The sequence below is a fragment of the Ceratotherium simum genome, chromosome 38, assembly GCF_057802395.1.
Source record: "Ceratotherium simum simum isolate JZ-2026a chromosome 38, ASM5780239v1, whole genome shotgun sequence".
In the NCBI taxonomy this organism is placed as follows: Eukaryota; Metazoa; Chordata; class Mammalia; order Perissodactyla; family Rhinocerotidae; genus Ceratotherium; species Ceratotherium simum.
The window spans coordinates 4,116,134-4,136,813 of NC_141937.1; the positions used below are offsets into that span (position 1 = coordinate 4,116,134).

The following is a 20,680-nucleotide window of genomic DNA, read 5'->3' on the forward strand; positions in this document are numbered from 1 at the left end:
ACTTGTTCTACCAATCTCTACTTGGTAGGATTCTGGAATTATTCTGTTATCAGTTCTTTTATCAATTTCCAGAGAACCGCAGTTACAGCGTTTTTAAATTCAACAGTCTTTTCTGCAAATAAATGTTTAATTCACTTTTATAATTGATTGTAATTAATGGATACTAAAGAATAATGAATTTCATGACAATATTTTGTCCTTCTTTGTGGAAGTACAGCAGCAAGATTGACTTGGATATGCCAAAGAGTATATAATTTTTTTTCTTTATCTGATCTCATCCTGCTCTTGGATTACATTTCCTGCTGATGGTAAAAAACAGAATCTAGGCAATTAAAGATCTCACTTACTTCTACTTTAAAATTTACTTTTTTGGCATTAATTTGGTCTCTTTTGTACACTTGGTGTTTTGCATACTTAGTCTTAGATAAATACCTAGGACTAGGATTTCAGAAGGTGGCAAACTGTTTTCCAAAGTGGCTGTGTAAGAGTTCCAGTCTTGGACAGCTTCTTCCTAACTCTCCTCTCTGCCATCGGACAATGGGCACAGAGGGGAAATAAGCAAACATCGTGGTATTGATGGTGAGGGGCCTTGGGCCTTTTAACATCATCCTGTGAGTTTCTTTGTTTTATTCCTATAGATGGTACCAATAATAAATAAAACATATGTTCAATAAAAATGTACGTATTCCGAGATAATAAGCAATTCCATGACATAAGGATACTTCACGCAGGGCCGTCCTCACTCTCCTGTGGTCAGCTGTCCCCTCCCCTGCTGAGATCTCCTTGCTCCCTTTGGCTTGAGAAGACTTTGTCCCTGAAACTGTTTCCTTTGTTGGCCTGTCAGCTGGTGTGAAGCAGAAAGAGAAGCACTTGCAATCTTCACCTTTCTGCAGACATTGAGGATTTTTTTTAAATAAAGTGAAACTTTAAAAGTCTCGTTTTCGGTCCGGCCCCGTGGCTTAGTGGTTAAATGTGTGCACTCCGCTGCTGGCGGCCCAGGTTCGGATCCCGGGTGCACAGTGACGCACCGCTTCTCCGGCCATGCTGAGGCCGCGTCCCACATACAGCAACTAGAAGGCTGTGCAACTATGACATACAACTATCTACTGGGGCTTTGGGGGAAAAAAATAAATTAATTAAAAAAAAAAAAAGTCTCGTTTTCAGTGTACACAGAAACTAGATAGAGAGCCAGTATTCTAAACATCCTCTATCTACTGCACACTTGACAAGACATACTGCAGGGTAACTGGAGGGAACATGAAGCAACTTCATAGAAACATAATAAAGCTTTTACTTTAATTTTTCCTTTGAACAGTTTTGGAGCAGAAGTTCAAAGATGTACAAATTAAGTTAGTAGTAATTAGGCTGTAACAGACCCAACAGGAAGAAAAACACATTTTAAAACGTAAACTGAGAGATTTGCAGACAAGTAGAAACTCATGCAATACATTTTCCAACTTATTTATTATTAGTGCTGTGATCGCAATTCAGAGTGGTATGATTGAGACCGTGAAATTGAAACCTTTTTCTGTGTTCTTAATGTTTATAATCTGGTGCCAGGATCTTTTAGTACTTTCAGTTTTCAATTAGGATCTCTGCTGACATGGTAGTGTGTGATAGCTGAATTTCAGGGAATCTTGTGTGCTCCAGAGAATCATGGGAATCTGGAGGTGAACAATACATTCTGCATTTTTTTTTTTCCATCTTCAGAAAACTTCTAGACCATATGGACTTTGATGCTAAGCCCTTCTCTATTTATCATTTTTATAAATATGATAGGAAATCTTTGGAGTTCTCATTTCCACACATCCTCAATATTGAAACAACATAATAAAGATATTTTTTTTTAGAGGCACAAAACATTGTGCGAGTTTTAGGAAGCCTCAGTTATTTTTTGTTCGTAATAAGTTCTAAAATTTCTCTGCTATTTCTAAATAGCCACTTGAAACTACAAATTTTGGAAGATGATGTTGAAGATATAATTTCCCATGTTAAGACGGTGACTAATTCCTCAAATGTTGACAGAGTTTACATCTAATTACTTCACTGTCTTCTGTCAGAATGACAGCGTTATTTGTGTATTTCAACAGCTCATATACTATCAGTTGAGAAATCAAGACTAGGTTAACAAAATGAATCTATGTATTAGCCTGTCTGGGATAGATGTTGCTCCGGCTTCTGAAGGTGAACTTTCAAGTTAGTTACGTTTGCTCATGAGTGTGATGCCAATCCAGAAAATGATTAGGACGTGCAGAGTTTACAGTCACAGAATCAACCCAGTGCTAGGTCATTTAGAGATTACTAAATTCTATAATGTAACGTATAGAAGAGAAGGACAACCTATTAAGTGATTGTGTTATGATGTCTTTCTCGAACCTTCCTTCTATGGCCTTGATAATTGAAAGTCACTGACATGTAATATTTTCTGTTAACTACAAGAGAGAAACCATATTGTCTTATATATACAGTATTTATCTATCACGTATGTTTATAATTCTTGTGTCTGCAAAATAAAAGGAAGATACTTTGTAAATTATTACATTTTATATGTATCAAAGAACACCTGCAGTTCACACTATGCCTTTTTAAGCTATCGATTTTCATTTATAGAATTGGAAAACTTGATGGACTAACTCTCACTAGGAATGGTCTCATTCTGTTCTTATAGAATTAAGTACAAAGGAATAGACTCCAGTAGTATGTGCTAGAAAATGTGATTCTACAAGTTATTGAAAAATCATTATAATCTTTCAGGGAAAAAATAATAGCTTTTCATGTTTTATGACATAGCTTATGAACATATACATATCCTCGCTCCCCTTTTTTTTCTGACCAAGCATATCACAAGTATGTAGTTCCTTATACCTTTCATTTATGAGTGATTTATAATTTATTTCGTGTTTCCTCATCAGTAACTCTGCAAAGTAGAGAGTGTGTTCGCAGAAACCAATTAACTTGGTACTTCCATTCTTGATTACATGGCTCATGTTCTTCCATAAATGCCTGCCTTGTAATGTTAGAAAATTAAAGTAAGAAAGAGAACAAAAACAAAGTGATTTGGGAACTATATTTAATAGTTAGGCTAAGAGATTTTAAACCACTGGCAGAAGTAATAATCTTCTAGTGTTTTACCACTCTGTTGCTGTCTAGAGAAAAATATTCTGTGTGCAAAAGCATCATCATCTGTTTTTAATCATTTAAGAATGATTTTTTGGATTGCCTTTTTTTTTTCAGTAATGTAAGTGAAATATTAGATGTGGACTCTTGTCTCCAAGAACTTCTATTCAGTTGAGAAGTCATTCGCATGTATCTAGTTATCAACAGAAGGTAGACTATAACTAACGCTCAGTTGAACGGGGAGAAACAAAACTGAAATTTATTGAGAGGCTACTCTGTGCAAGAACTTTTATGTACATTATCTCACTTAATCCTAACGCTGTCTGAAGTGACCTCATTTTACAAATATGAGATTACCAAGTTTGGAAAGGTCGAGGAACCCATGTATGGTTTGTAAGTGAAGCTGAGATTTGAAAACAGATCTGGTCAGACTCCAAGCCTATCTTCGTTTTTTTCTGTAGTACTCTGCTTTCCTAACAGGAAAGGAGTGTATAAGAATTCTGAGAAAAGAGAGATAGTGGGCCTGTTGCTTTTGAAAGGGCCTCGTGGACAAAATACAAAGTGAGCTGAGCCTTGGATTTCAATATTTGGAAAGAAGGAGGAACTAACTTTGTCACGAAACAGCAGGCACACTTGTGTCTTAGGGTTTTTGCTCAGGCTGATCCCTCTGCTGGAATGCACTTCCCTTAGGTAGCTGCTTTTGTAGCTCACCTTCTCCAGGAGGGTTCCGCTAATCACACTTTATCCTGCAGCCTGTCCCCGTCCCCTTGCCCCACTGCTTTCTGATCCTTCTCAACCTGCTTCACTTTGTTTCCCCTCTTAAAGCACTTCCCACTTCCAACCTGCTGTATAACTTAGTTATTTATCATGTTTATGGACCATCTCCTGTCTTTAGAATAGCGCTTCGTGAGGGCAGGCATTATTGTCTTTTTTTGTCCTCTGATATATTGGAACCACCTAGAATAGTGTCAGGCACTTAGTGCTCAATAAATATTTGTTGTTTGGAGGTATGACGATTTTGAGTCAAGAGTGAGCACAACATATTGGGGGTTCTGCTGTTGTGAACATTTTTGTTGCTAATTTGATGCTCATGAATGATTCAAAATCTGGTATCCATGGCAATTTCCTTCTTTTCCACGATCGCTTCCCCTTTCCTTTTAAAGGGAGCTTCCTTGCTGAGCCACATGAATCACCGTTCCGACAGTTCAGTCATGAGTGCGTGTTGGGAGTGTACAGACACATTCCAGAGCCGTGGTCCTTAGAAGGAGGTGTTCTAAGTCATGGTTCTTAACCTGGAATTCCTGCAACGAGTCCAGAACTGCCGGGGGGACGGGACGATATTTCCTCTGTTACTTTGACGATGCCTTCATGGGAAAAATTATTTTTCAGAATCAAATTGTATTGTCAGAATGTTGTTTTAGTTCTTTAGTTCTTGTTTAGTTCTTGTTTTAGTTCTTTAGTTCTTTAGACTTGTAAGATGGCAAAAGAAGTCAGACACTTTGCCCGAAGTAATACAGCAAGTGACTGCAGGTCTGGGCTTTAAACCATAGTGCATTTTGCCTCTCGTAATGCCCTCCTATAGTGCCACTCCACTGCAGAAGGGGAATTAAATGAACTGTCTTCAACATGCTTAAATTTCCCTTGGGCAGGAGAGTTCAAATAAATGAAAGTTCCAAATATAGGAAATAGGAAGTCGGGTTCCCTTCTCCTAGCAAATTTCACTGTGTTCATTAATTTCCTCAGCTAAAATACCATGTTGCCTAAATATAATAGACTTGACATTCATTTAACAAAAATTGTTTGACTTTTACATTGGAGGAAGAGATAGAGGATACATTTCTAAATCAGTACACATGGTGAAAAATCTAGAAATCAGCTCCAAGTAAATTTTTCTTTCAAACACGTTACATTGCTCATAAAGCAAAAAATAGTTGGTTTTTATAAATATGTACTGTAGAGCATCTTATGCACATTTGAGAAGCACCAAAGCAAAACTAAAGTAACACTTCTTTACAGATGTCTGGAAATTCAAACTGTTCTTCCCTTGAACTAACTTTCAGATCTTAGTCATGATTGGTGGAGAGTGGAAGATTCCATAGTGAAACAGCTCAGTAACTCCATGCACTCCTAGTAGAAAACCTGTTCCTACAACTGCCGCTTTTCATCATGTGCCTTTTAATCCACTTCGATTTGCAGGCATGCTTATTGAATTTCTTAGATAAGAACTTAAAAAAAATTAAAAACATATAAGCTTCTGTAACTTCAGAATCTGTTCGTAAATGTGTTGTAATGATTATATCAGAGTCCCATCTTCAGAGAGGTTCAGGAGAGGGTGAGGGGTCAGGAATTGAACAGCAGATGATGTATTTCTGCAATATGACTTCAGTGTAGAAGATAAAAATCCGTGTTTTTCCTGTAACATGCTTGCATTCTTAGGGAAATCAAATGCAATACTCAAACCATTATGGAACAATTACAGGAAAATATATAAGCAAGTATGTATTAATACAATAATCCAAAAACTAAGTACTGTTTCTTGAATACCCACCATCTGATAGTCCCAAGCTTGCTAAGTTTTAAAAGGTTCCCAGGTCAACTCAGTGTGCAACCAGTGTTGAAATCTAGTTTTCTTTAGGTTCTGATGCATCTGAGGGGCGTGATAGATGGACTGTTTTTGAAGGACACACTGGGTGGGTGAGTGTGTGTGTGTGTGTGTAGGCATGATGGGCGGATAATGGATTCACGGAGCAGCTTGGAGGCTGCTGATTGGTAAATGATTTGGGACTAGACTTGGTGTTATCTGTGGAAATGGGTGGTAAGCAGCAAATCAGAGAAATATTAGAAAAAAGAGGAAACAACAGGACTCAGTGGTGTAGTTAATAAGGATATTGAAGGAGAAAGGAGACCCACAGCCCTGTCTGAACCTATGGGACATGTTTTTGTCAGCGTCAAGATAAATTAGGCTGTGCTGTGGAGGAACACAGAATGCATTAGATTTGGGGCGTGTCAAGTGTGCACTAATGGTGGTATTAGACAGGGTTTGCTAACCGAGACACAAGACAGCAACAGCGTTCAATTAAAGGCTGCCTCCGGTGAGGGGTCTGGAGAGGCCGGCTCCCGCCGCCCTTCCTCCATAAGGGCCACATAAATGCCCTTCGTCTGGGTCAGAACCAGTGACCTGGGCGTGGGGCACTCAGAACCAGTGGACCTAAAGTGGCGTCTTGGCCACTTTGTTCCTTGAGCCCGTCGGTCACACAGGCATACTCTTGCCACGTAGCTGGCCCCGAGGGGAGATCCCATCAGAGGGTCTCCCCTAGACCAGGTGCATTCCATTAGCCTCACTTTCCCAGTGAACAGTGCTGACAAGCCAGTCCAAACTGCCTCCCAGCTCCTGGGACCCACCGTACAAAGCAGCACTGCTAATAGATGTGTTTCGTGCCTTGACCATGGTGCCACGCAGGTACATGTCTTATTTCAGCCAATAAGAAATGCTGAAATTAACCCTCGCAGCACAAGTGGTAATGGTCATTTGAGATATTCCTGTGGGTTGTGTCATTTAGAATGTTGCAAATGTTACAAACCCTTTTCTAAGTGCGTGTATTTGAGTAAACATAATTCAAGGCACTACCCTTTTAGAACATCTAAGAAGGTCATCTTGAAAATGACTACCGAGTTGTTGTGGTATTTCATTTCCCCTCCAAAATTAATATGTATGTCTAACTCTAAATTTATGTATAACCTATACAGATTTTTAAAACCAAATTCTTAGATTTCGTAAGAGGAAGCATTGCAAAAGAGCCTTTTAGTTTATTGAGAGTGAATGAATGTTCTACATCTCAGAACCTGCTCAGAGTTTCTAATTGTGTTTTTTCCTCCTTCCTTCTCTATCCCCCAGATGAATCGGCTCCTAAGGAAGTCAGCAGGGTAAGTAATGTGAATATAATTTCTACTACCACAATATAGGAAATAAATCCTTTTGTACATTTTCTCAGTGCTATAATATGTTCAAGTATTAGAAAAATGATGACAAAAACTGAGTGTCTTCTCCAAGGTATCCCTCACTGATATGGAATAAAGTCAGTAGGGAGAGGTTGCAAATTGGAGGGCTTGAGGCTGAGCACAACTAACAGATGCATTGTGTTTGGCCTGCATGTGCTTATGGGGTTTTCTGAATGAGTTACCAACATCTACAAGTTTAGAGACACATATTAAGATTGGATTTCTGGCTTCTCTCGAAAAACTATCAGATAAGGCAGCATCGACACAGCGTTCCCCGGTGGCAGCAGTGTGCCCAGGCCAAGTCGCAGAAGCTGCCTTCATCAGGTCCTACACTTAGTAGCTTTACTCCTGTGTGTTACCTGGCTGACCCCTGCCTTTGAGTTTATGCACCTTCTTTTTGGGAGAACAGAAGGTGACTACTCGTGTATTGAAGACTCGGCATTCCTCAGTAATTTTAGAAATATTAAATTCACTGTTTTCATGTCCAAGAAAATACTTGGTGTTAACTTTAAGAGACTTGGCAAACTTAAAAGCTTATGGGGGACGAGCAATGAAAGCATTTATCCTACTGTTTAATACTACGAAATTATAATTACATATGAAAAATATCTTAATTGTATATCTTGCATACAGATAAAGATCTTAAATGTGGATTAAATATTGAAAATAATCAGTTTGAATTGCATCTGATGCAACCTTCTGTAAGAGATCAACCTTTATCATAAGATATAAACTGAAGTACTGTTAATAGGATCATGTATACAGATCTCTTCCTTTATTTTTGATCTTCTGAAGAAAGGAACCTCTAAAATGATCAGGGCCCTTGCTAGAGATTGGGCAGAATTCGCTCTATCCACAGCAACCTGACAGACTCTTAAGGTTTCTGTAAATCTCAGAGTTTTACTGGGTACCCTTACTATTAACTTCACATTTACAGAGCTCACAGTTAGCAAGTCCCCACGTCTGGGTGCTTAAAGGTGTATCAAGGGGTGGAGGGTCAGCCTGGAAATTTTGCAGTTGGTAAGAGCAGCAGACAAGGCTAAAAACTGATGCTTGAGGGTAAAAAGGGAATTGTCACAAGTGAACTTGGGCAGAGTCATTAGATATCGGGGTGTTGATATCAGCAAAGCTGTGATCTCAGATCTCTGTAGCACCATGCATTTTATAAGTCAAGGACAGTAGGAAGAAGACTCCAATTTTCTCATCAGTATTCCTTTTTTTTTTTTGTAACCCAGACCAACTTTGGTTTATAGGGAATGCCTAACCTCAATTTAACCTTTACAACCCTGAAAAGATTTTAGGCTTTGTTGTTGTTTTTGAGGGAGGTGGGAAAAATGATGCCCAAAAGAGGTGGTTTCAACCAGTCCACGTGTTTTCCTTACATCCTCTTCTGTTGACAAAAGGGTTAGAATTGTACTCGTGATACCTTGCTTACGTCAGCATCTTAACTCTGTTCACCTATTTGCTAGAACACTCTCCCTTCACCTCCAGTGTCCCTGAATATAAAGATTTTGTACCATAGTGTCATAACTGATGTTGCTATTACATCCCACTCCTTCAAATATAAACCGGGTTATATTTGGGGAGAATAATTGCATAGACAAAGAGTAGACTTTTTTATCGAATACATTTCTATATATTTTAGTTATACAAAATATTGCCACAAGACATCTTGGGTTCAGATAATGACATGCCACATATGAGAATGTTCATAGCAGCTTTATTCTTAATAGCCTGAAGCTGGAAAGATAAACATCCCAAATGTCCAACAATAGTAGAATAATATAAATAATTTGTAGTATTTTCGTACAACAAATGCTACTAGCAATAGAAAGGAACTGCTGAAACATACAGGAACATAGATGAATGTCAATGATATTACGTTGAGCAAATAAAGCCAGGTTCAAAACAGTACATGTTGTATGATTCCACTTACATAAAATTCTTAAAACAGGCAAAACTAATCTATCGGGGAAAAAAGTCAAAAACAGTGGTTTCTTGGGGACAAGGATTGATTAAGAAGAACCATGGGAGGGACTTTGTATCAAAGGATGAAATGTTCCATGTCTTTCATTATTATTATTATTGCTGAGATATTTAAGAATTACATTTAAAAATATGTTTCTATATTTTTTGACTAATAATTGTATGTATTTAAGGTGTAAATTTGATGATTTGTGTGTACATTGTGAAATGATTAAGTTAATTAAGTTAATTAACACATCCATCACTTCACAGTTACTTTTTTGTGTGTATGTGGTGACAATGCTGAAGATCTACTATCTGCAAATTTCAAGTATGCAGTGTAGTATTTTTAATTATAGGCACCATCCCGTACATTAGATCCCCAGAACTTTTTCATCTTATAACTGAAAGTTTGTAACCTTTGACCGATATCTGCCCATTCCCCCTGCTCCACAGCCTCTGGCAACCACCAATCTACTTTCTACTTCTATGAGTTTGACTTTTTTAGATTCCACATATAAGTGAGACCATACAGTGTTTGTCTTTCTCTGTCTAGCTTCTTTTACTTAGCATAATGCCCTCCAGGTCCATCCCTGTTGCCACAAATAGCAAGATTTCCTCCTTTTTTAGAGTTGAATAATATTCTCGTGTGTGTGTATCACATTTTCTTTATCCTTCCGTCTGTCGACGGACACTTAAGTTGTGTCCACGTCTTGGCTATTGTAAATAAACCTGCAGTGAACATGGGATTGCAGATATCTCTTCGAGATAGTGATTTCATTTCCTTCAGATATCTACCCATAAATGGGATTGCTGGATCATATGCTAGTTCTATCTTTACTTTGTGGAGAAATCTCCATGCTGTGTATCATAAAGGCTGTACCAATTTACACTCTCACCAGCAGTGCTCAGGGTTCCCAGTTTTCCCACATCCTCACTAACACTCATCTCTTGTCTTTTTGATACTAGCCGTTCTAACAGGTGTGAAGTGATATCTCATTGTGGTTTTGATTTGCATTTCCCTGATGATTGGTGATGTCGAGCACATTTTCATATACCTGTTGGCCATCTGTATGTCTTCTTTGGAAAAGTGTCTGTTCAGAACCTTTGCCCATTTTTTTGTTGTTATTGTTGTTGCTGAAGAAGATTCACCCTGAGCTAACATCTGTGCCAGTCTTCCCCTATTTTGTATGTGGGTTGCCACCACAGCATGGCCACTGATGAGTGGTGTAGGTCCACACCCAGAAACTGAACCCAGGCCACTAAAGTGGAGCGCCCTGAACTTAACCACTAGGCCATAGGGCTGGCCCCACATTTGCCCATTTTTTAGTCAGGTTATTGCATTTTTTGCTAGTAAGTTGTAGTTCTTTATATATTTTGCATATTAACCCTTTATCGGATATGTGGTTTGTAAATATTTTCTCCCATTCTGTGGGTTGCCTTTTCATTTTGTTGATAGTTTCCTGTGCTCTACAGAAACTTTTAGTTTGAGGTAGTCTCTGCTGGCCAGGTCATTCTGGTTGCAGCTTCAGTTGTGTCCCTTATGCTAACAACTCCCGTCTTGTCTCCGGATATTGTGTGTTGCCACTTGGGCCCTGCCATGCCAGAATACCATCTTTTCAGTGAATTCAGGAAACCCTGTTGGATAGCAGCGGTTCCCACAGTCATTCCTGGCCCACACCACAGAGCTCTTCACACAGGCCACTTCACCCTTGGGAACATATTTCTCATGACCTTGGTGAAGGGAGTGTCTGTACGACATAGCTAGGGAGTGGGTAAACAGGTCTTACAGAATAAATCCACTCTGGCATTCCAGTCTTGCTAAGTTTGGAATATACAGCAGGGAAGTTCTGGCATTTCAACTGCATTTAGCGTTGGCCACTTTTGGGAACAGATTTCAGCCAACCCAGCACTTGCACACTGAACCCAGTATCTCTCCTTAATGCACCCATATCAAATATTTGCCCTGATCCAATATTATCTTTCTTCTACACTACTTCAGCATCCTTGAGATCCATTCTCATTTGTTTCCCAGGTTTCTATACGTTGACTAAATCTCATCATTTTGGGGGAGTGTATATTGCACTCTGGACAAGTCATCCTTTGTCCTTCATTTTCTGGGCCCTGCCTGGACTCGAGTCCGTTTATAGGTCAGAAGCTAAGAGAGGTGGTAAGTGATCAGCAGTCCCCTGTGAAGCAACTAGAGGAGGCTAGTCAGATTTCAGGCGTTAAAGGTATCAGGCTCCATTGGAGTCTGCCCCTATGTCCCATGTCACTGAAGTCTTCCTTCACTGACCATCCAATTTACAAAGGGAACCCTCTCCCTCCTAAGGTATTCGCTGTCAGCCTTCCCTGCCTCCCTTTCTGCATATAGCACCTGTTGCCTTCCATCACACTATGTACTTTACCTATATATTCTCTTCCACTGGAATGTAAGTTCCTTGAGGACTGGAATTTTATGTTGTTCATTCTCTAGTGTCTCTTGTGTCTAGAAGAGCGCCTACATGTAGTAGATTTAGATTGTCAGGATTGCTGGTACATATTTGTGGAATGATCAGTTGGCTCATCCATTGTTTCATTGATTTATTCCTTCCACTGTATTCCTTGAGTACAGTTGCTCAAGAATAACAGCAAGTAATAGGCTTTAGGAGTGAAAGATGTCTGAGTGGTCAAGAGAAAGAAAGGTGGTTTGAAGCAGTTTCCGAGGCAGACGGTCACCCTCATGTTGTCGAGTGTGGGAGGCTACCCTGTGAGGAGTCTGTCTGCTATTCTAAGTGCAGTGGGAAGCCCCAGGAGTATTTTAAGCCAGAGAGTGACAGAGTTTTATTTTATTTATAAAGTTTACCCTGGCTGTCATTTGGAGAAGAGGCAAGCTCGGGAGCAGGGAAGCTTGTTAGAAGGCTTTTTTTCAGGACTTTTAGAGAAGACACAGTGGTAGCTTGTGCTGGGAGTAGCTAAGATTTAGCTTCCACCTTCTTCCCAGACCCGTGTCCACCTGCTGTTGTCGCTGGTACCTCGATGAAGCCTAGCGCTGTGGACTTGCTGTGGGACGGCTGCTCCTGCAGGGGCGGCTACAGTGCGAGCCTCTTGCTCCTGTGCTAGTGGCAGAGTTAAGATCTGACTGGGGTGGTAGCCACGTCGATGCAAATGAGTGGAGAGTAATAACAAACGTTATCTCACCCAGTGCACTGCATGCAGGTGACTTCTCTAGCCTCTTACAATATTTCATTCAGTTCTCAAACTTTTGTACTGTTTTTACTTATCAAGATGCCTGATACATTATATACAAAAATCAGAAACAGTCGCAATTGGTAACATTAGATATTTTAATATAAATAAACATACATAGAGTCTATAGATAATTCTTAGTAAGTCATAGCAATTTAAATTTTCATTCTATTTTTATGGTAGATTATAATATTTAAATCTTGCTCTATAAAAGCATAATGAACAACTAGTATATAACGTCATATATATTAATTAGTGTGTCTTACGAACTACGGAATTTTTATTTTATTATATTTAATTATGCCCTTTCTTTTTATTTTTTTTTTCAAAGTACCAAGATACGAATATGCAGGGAGTTGTGTATGAACTAAACAGCTATATAGAACAACGGTTGGATACGGGAGGAGACAACCAGCTACTCCTCTATGAATTGAGTAGCATCATTAAAATAGGTAAGGAATGTTCTGTATTCCTCTTAGCAGAAAAAAATGAACCAAAGGTTCTCTTATTCCATTGCAAAAAGTGGCAAAAATAATTCACTTAGTAAGAGGCAAAGGCAAGTCATTTATTTACTTCTATTCTCAGGCTAAGTTTGATGTGAAAATATTTTATTATGAAATGACCAGATGAGTCAAACCTAAAACTTGCTAAGTTATCTGATCCCAAGAAAGTATCTGCCTGATGTATAAATGGAATATACTATGCTTACTAATTAAAACCTAGTGTTCTTTGGAAAGTATAGTTTTATTGAATTAAATCACATCTTTATAAAATAAATCATTAATTTTTAAGGAAGAAAAAGCATTTTAAATTTATTTGGAGAGTTGACAACTTTATATGCCATTATCACCATTTTACCAATGAGGAAGATGTGGCAAAGAAAGGCCAAATATCTTACCCAGGGCCACCCAGGTAGAACGACTTAAGCAGGGGTTTACATTCAGGCGATCCCTCCAAGACTTATCTGTTAACTGCTGTGATCATGGCCTTCAGAAGACCTGGAAGGAAAAAGTTAAATTATGTTCTATTCCATGATGACATGTAGATGCATACATCATCCTTGTTGATGCTTAGGTTGGTTATTCAATATTATGAACATCACTTCTGGTATTTTTTAACACTTTAAAAATTAAAAATTAAATACACTTTGGGCCGGCCCTGTGGCTTAGCGGTTAAGTGCGCGCGCTCTGCTGCTGGCAGCCTGGGTTCAGATCCCGGGCGCGCACCAACGCACCGCTTCTCCGGCCATGCTGAGGCCGCGTCCCACATACAGCAACTAGAAGGATGTGCAGCTATGACATACAACTATCTACTGGGGCTTTGGGGGAAAAAAAAAATTAAATACACTTAAATTTCAAAAATATTTTCCCATAATTCTGCTATTTAAAGTTTGACAAATATATTATTACATAGTACCTTGACTGCTGTGTGCATTTGAGGATGTCACATCTTAAGATTTGCAGTAGCTGATGAAAAATAAATGAAAATATTCTACTTAATTGAGTAAAGCCATAAATTATTTTGTTCAGTTTACTGCATGACCATTAATTATGTTACCAAATCCATTCAAAAGGCTCATATCTGAGGTCTCACCATAGAGAATTCATACATGTTATATTCTTCCATTGAGATTAGTTTCTTCCTTTTTTATTACTTTGGCAGCCACAAAAGCTGATGGATTTGCACTGTATTTCCTTGGAGAGTGCAATAACGTAAGTATCTAAATTTAGATTTTGGTGCTCTAGATAAGAACATGTCATAAGCTTTTCTAAAAAGATAAAGTGTTACATTGCAATCAATTTGACAGACATATCGTAATTATTTACACTCATTTTGTATTTTATTTCTATCTGTGGTTACTACAGGCTGAGAGTTTTACCAACATGGCAACATTTAGGCATAAAAGTTTATAATGTACTTATTGTTTGGTGTTGGTGTGTGGTCTCCTCTCTTATGATGGCATTTCTAGACTCTGTTTTATAAGGAAGTTCTTTCCAGGCTGTGGGCCGGGTGTCGTCTTGGACAGTCTGTGCCCATCTCTAAGCACAATCTACGGGAGGATAAAATGAGAACAAAAGTTTAGCATTTTTTAATGTGATTTTTAATGTTTTTTTTTTAAGAGGACTCTAAAAATGCTGTGATGAAATTACTAAGTCTGGTTCGCTGAGCTCCGTCGCCATGGCTCTGACTGTTTCATGGTCTGAGCGTCTCAGATCTGTCTGTTCCGGTCTTCCAGGGAACAGGCTGGGCTCTGTGCTTCTGGTTTAATCTAAAGCACAGCCCATTGTCAAATGCAGCATGTATTGGCACTTTCAAAAGTGTTTCGAGACGTTCAGTTACTGACTTTTGATTTTTGTTATGGTATTAAAAACACATACGTAACATATTTTAGAATAATATTTTGAACCAATAGTACTTATACTCATAGCTTAAATATAGAAAACCCACTTACGAATTTATTTGGCAGACTTACTGTGTATTTCTTATGTGTTTAGGCGTTGTTATTTGAGATTTGGGATGTCTTTTTGCAGTGTGATTCTTGTATTCATGAGTATTCAAAATCTGTGTTATTTCTATCATATAAAACGTTAACAGGAATAGAGACACAAGTACTCCAAGGTTTTTAACAATACTCTTGAATAATATAGTAGTGGAAAGCATGGACATACTTGCACAAAAAATATTTATTGGTTGATTTATTCAACTCGTAACTGATCCTCTTCATTTCCACAGCCTTTGTTTTCCCTTGTATTGTAATAATTTATGTTACAAGATTGAAAGCTCTTTAGGGCAAGGACTTTTTCTTCTTTATTTTTGTATTCACTCAGCATCTCTCCTAGTGCCTTTCATAGAAACAGTCAGATGAGTGTTTATTAAATTGAATTATTCAGATACTACTACTACTTCTAAATACCTTAACAATATTTCAGACACTGATAGTGTTTTAAAATGGCTAAGCTACTAAAATAACAAGTGGATCTCACTTTTACCTGTTCATTCTAAAAATTTATTTCTAAAATTTTGGGATTTTTTATTAAAAAATTAAGAATTCCTTTTAGAAAATTTTTATATAATTTGCAATTATCTTTATAATTTATTGATATGTATGTTAGCTCAATGTAATCGCGATAGTCACATCTCATTACTCCTTCCCTGAGATCTCCAAACAACGACAGGGGTTGTTGCCACAGTGGTCATGTATGTATCATGTGACCCTTTCCTTTACTGGGACCAATCAGATTCTCTGCTGAAACCTGGATCTTAGACTCAGCATTTCTAGCTGTTTCCCTGAAAAGAAGTGATGTGAACCTTGGAAGTGAGGCTGCCACTATGGGATGCCCCTCTTCTGCTGTGTGTGAAGGAGAAGGGGGAGAACTCGTTTGCAGAGGTCGAAAGGGGCAGCAACAAGAAACCCTGGGTCTGCAGGGTGTGAGACCCTCAGAAAGTGCTCGGCTCTCAGAGCTTGGATTTAGATTCCCAGTCCCATGTTCTTAATCACTTGGCTCTATGTTTCGATTCATTGTTTGCAAACTTCTTTATATGGTGACCTTAGTGAAGTAGCTTCCTCAAATATATGATTTAGAAAAAGCTTTTGTATCCATAATATCTAAACTGTAATTCTCTGTATATCAGTTCTAATTCTTTCACTTTTTACTCATTCACTTTTGTAACTTAATTGAGAGGATGATATCATATCCTCTCAGGCTTTCTTCCAGCCTTATTCTAAATTCCTAAGTCAATTAATTTACTCTACATGGTTCTTTCCAGGGTCATTGACTCCTTACATCACAGGAAAGACTGTCTTGTTCAACAGTGTATCCCTAGGAACAGCAGGATACATAGCAAAACTGTAGCCTTTTCTGACTTTCGTAAGTCATATCACAGGGTGTTATGCTTTCTTCATATCATATACTTCTTCTTTATAGAGTTTTGCTGAGTCTATAATTAGATACTTATCCGTGATGTGTGTGATTATTTGTTTATCTGGCTTTCTCACTAGAATATAAGCTTCAGGAAGGCAGAGACCTTGTCTCTCTGAGAGGATAATTTTAGGAGATAATTACTGTGTTTTGTTCACTGTATTTTTCCTTTTATGGGTTCCACATAGGTAGCTGGGCTCCTAGTCCCTAACCCAGGGATTTCTGTGGGTAGGAAGAAGACACATTGTCTCAAGTCTTAAGTTCACTCAAATGTTTCTTTAGATGTGTCTGCGTAATTACCACTTTCTTTGCTCTTCATTTCTTCCTGCATCTCAGGTCTTCCATTTGGAATCATTTTTCTTCTATCCCGTAGAATTTCCCTTAGTGAGAATCTGCTGACGGGAAACTCTCTCAGTTTTTGTGTGTCCGAATATGTCTTTATTTTGCCACTTTCTTGAAAGATATTTTTACTGGATAGAGAATTCAAATTGATAAATATTATCTCTCTGTATATTGACTATAATATAGTTACTTTTTGGTTGTTTTTTCGATTGGTCTCAGTCCTTCATTATGGTTTTTTCCCCCCGGACATATTTTCAAGCTTGTCTTTTATTTCTTGAAATATATTAACTATACTTTTTTATATTGTTTTATATTCTTTCTGAATTTACAGTTGATGGTGACTTATTTGCTCATGTGTTTTATGTTTTTTTTGGTTTGTTTTAACTGTGAATCATATTCTTCCTTGGGCCCTTTTAAGTGGCTATTCCTTTTTTTTTTGCTGAGGAAGATTAACTCTGAGCTAACATCTGTGCCACTCTTCCTCTGCTTTATATGTGGGTCGCTGCCACAATGGCTGACGAGTGGTGTAGGTCCGGTCTGCACCTGGGAGGCAAACCTGGCAACCCCAGCCGCCGAAGCGGAGCACGTTGAGCTTAAGCACTACACCATGCTGGCCCCTTAAGTGGATATTCTTGAGGCTTGTGTTGAAGTTCCTTTCCTAGAGATAGAAAATGTCTTTGTTTTTGCCAGTCACCTAAGGCAGTACCAATCCCGGATTATTTAAGTTAAATTATCTAATTAAGATTTTTTCAGACTACAAAGTGTTATGGATTCAAACCTCAGATCCACGTGATGGGCAGTTATCATTTCTTAGAGGAGATTTTTATTTTCCCTCCAGCAGTAAATTCAAGATAATCTGATTTCCTCGTAATCCTCTTGCAGCTGTAAATGAGTTTACTCTTCACCCTAAGATGAGGGCACAGCCCTTGGCTGGTCCTGGCCCCATGCAGGGGTCTCCTATTAGACTTCCCACCTAGAGAGGTCCCAGGGTTTGTCTCCTGTCTCCTATTAGCCGTGCAGCTCTCCTGAAGGAAGGTGGGTCTATCTAGGCTCTGGTTGATACTCTCAAGAAAAAACCAGCTTGAGATTTGCTGACCTCTCAGGGTTCCTTTATTTATTTCCTTTTAGATTTCTGTGCATTCTCCCATTCTTCTCAGACCAGCAATGCATTATAAAAGATTTGTAAAATATACTTTATCCAGCCTTTAAATAGTTTTAAAATTGTTTCTTTCAGGAGTGTCAAATTATCTAATCTGCCATATTGCTTGCAACACATGTTGACCTACTTCTAAAATGTAAACCAACCATAGTAAATAAAATAAAACATTTTTTGGCACAGATGAGCAGATACACGTATATTTTATTATATTCATTCCTTTGTCCATGAAAGTTAGCATATTATAGATATTTATCAATGTTTTTAAAAACTGCCTCTGGATTTTGACTCATAGTTAGAAAACTTTTCTTAAATAACTCACGTTCAAAACAAAATGTGTGTGCTTTAGTGACAGAATTATAATCATGCAACCCAAATAGACTGAGACAAAATTTTTAGTTTATATCAATAAATACCAAGGATTAAGACAGAGATGGGAGGAATTATAAAATTCTTATACTTGTCAAAGTTCTTATTTCTTTTTTCATGCATGAGAATCAGTAGAGATCATTTAATTTCTGAAATGGATGCATTGAGAAATGTAATTTAAATAATACTTAAATATATCAAAAGTTCCACTAGTAGAATTAAAAACCCACATTAATATTACCAGAGAGGAAAAATTTAAAGAAAACATTGGAAGTTAAGGAGAAGATAGAAAACAAACTAAACAATATTTAGTGAAAAATAAAACATAAAATATGATTGCAGAACTCATTGTGACAATATGTCAGAGCAAAATTACAAGTAGAATAAGGCCCCAGCTATTAAAAGAAAAAAAATCTTAAATCAGGTTAAAAAACCCCACAACTTTCTCCTGTTTTATAAAGGCAGGCATAAACAAAGTGAGTTAGGAACGATTGACAATAAAAAGGGAATTTTAGATGGAGCAAACCTACTCAAGAAAAATGCAGACTAGAGGAGAACAATTGCCACCTGTCAATAACGAAGTTAAATTCAAGGAATAAAAGCATTAAATTGGAAAAGGAGGTCACCTGATTTGTGAAGGGTTTAGTCTACGAAGAAGGGAGAGCTGTTAGGGAGTACGCATTTATATGCATAAGGATTTGATGCATTGAAATTTATACAGCAAAACAGCCATACCAAAAAATGAACAGAGAAATACAATTTAAAGGATGTTAATATCATGAGTTATGTTTGTCCAAATATATATATATATATGTATTTGTATAAACTCAGTATATTATTTTAGGATTTACCAACTTGGGGTTCCCTTTTTTTCTTTGGTTAGACCCCACTTTGATGCACTTAGTCCCCATTTAAGAATTTGGATCTGCATAATGGCTAAAAACAAGTAAATTAAACATTGGAAATTAAACTTAAATAATATGCTAAGTAACTCTTTGGGCAAAGAAAAAAATTTAAATACAGTTAGTGGAATATCTAGAGAATAATATTTATGAAAATGAATTACAATATTGCTGAAGCTCTGGACAAAGTTATTCACAGTGGAAAATTCAAATCCTTAAAGTATTAAACATTCTATATACATTTTTAAGAATTAATAAATAAGACAACAAAATAAGTTAATGTATTGATTCAACACATTTTTATTGGGCACGACCACGTGGGAGCGTTCTAGGTACTAGAGACACTGTAGTAGATTAAAATCTCTGCCCTCTTGGGATTTACCAATTTAACCTATGGATATAGAAAAAGAAAATCTATATAAACAAGGAAATCTAAGGACTATACAGATAAACCATTTGCTAACCTAACTAACAAAAAAGAGAAAACACAATTATACATGTTTAATAATTTAAAAGATAGTAAAACAATAGATACAGTGAAAATTACAAATTATGGGAGGATACTTGTACTAATAAATGTGCAAATCTAGATAAAATGGACAGTTTTTAAGGAAAATATAAGTTGCTCCACTTAATGCAAATGATGATGGAAAACCTAATAGATCAATAAATGGAAGAAATTGAAAACAGTGTTAAAGTAATGCTTTTCTAAAAGCCAGTAGGACATTATTCACCAGAATGTTTTCTGAGCACATCCTTGTGCAGGCAGATGTAAACCTGGGCTACATGATGAACCAGAATAGGCTCCTGTACTTTCCTTGTTCACATCCCACTGGGGACAGCCATTCAGGAGAGAGCATTCCTGTGCTATCTACACTGTTTCAGAGTTTGGAAAAAGAAGGAAGCTTCCCAGTAAGTAGTTTAGCTTTCCAAAGAATTTTGATTTTGGAGTTGGCCTGCATGAGTTCCAGTTCACTCCTTTATGACTTTGATAAGATTTTTAAAATGTCTAAACCTTACTTTAACTTCCATTGGTTAAATGTTGTGTCATGAATGTTTATTCAACAAACCATTTTAAACACCTGCTATGTACGACAACTGTGCTAAATTGCTGAGTGTACGAAGGTAAGTAAAAAATCATTTCAGTTATCAAAGAATGTACAACAAGTAGAGGAAATTGAGAAATCCTTAATTAATTACAGCACATGGTCTTCAGTGTGAGCAGTGAGGAATCCAACGTGCTCTGGGATCCTGAGTTTGATGGGGGTAGTGGGGGTTTGGAGGTGGACCACATTAGAAACAGTTTGGATGATGAGCGCTATTTTAACAGGACTTGGAAGACCTCTCACTTAGTAGATAAGAAGGGAAAATAAAGGACTTTTTTTAGGAAGAAGCAGCAATTTGTGAGAAACCTGGAGCTAGGAAAGGAATCAGTGTATTTTTGTGTCCTGACCCTTAGTGGTGTCTGACGCACAACATATGCAAGATGCTCTTGAAATGTTTGTTGGGAAAACTGATTTTCCCGTGGTTAAGATTTTGCTTAATTCAACTTGTAATGTTTCCACAGTTTTGCTCTTTCATACCTAATCATATACTCCAACTGGTATGTAACATGCTTTAATCATGTTACCATTATAGCTTTTCTTGTGTTATCCATAAGAGTTGTTTGTAAAAGCTGAAAA

The 20,680-nt window shown here is 37.6% G+C and overlaps 1 protein-coding gene across 3 annotated transcripts in view; it reads left to right on the top strand.

Moving 5' to 3' along the window:
* PDE10A (phosphodiesterase 10A) overlaps positions 1-20,680 on the top strand; it is a 248,225-nt gene that overhangs the window by 144,101 nt on the left and 83,444 nt on the right. For all 3 annotated transcript variants that reach the window (XM_087425039.1, XM_087425040.1, XM_087425041.1), the window contains exons 3-5: positions 7,013-7,041; positions 12,641-12,761; positions 13,972-14,021. In XM_087425039.1, coding sequence (XP_087281165.1) covers positions 7,013-7,041; positions 12,641-12,761; positions 13,972-14,021 — 200 coding nt within the window. The remainder of the gene's footprint in view (positions 1-7,012; positions 7,042-12,640; positions 12,762-13,971; positions 14,022-20,680) is intronic.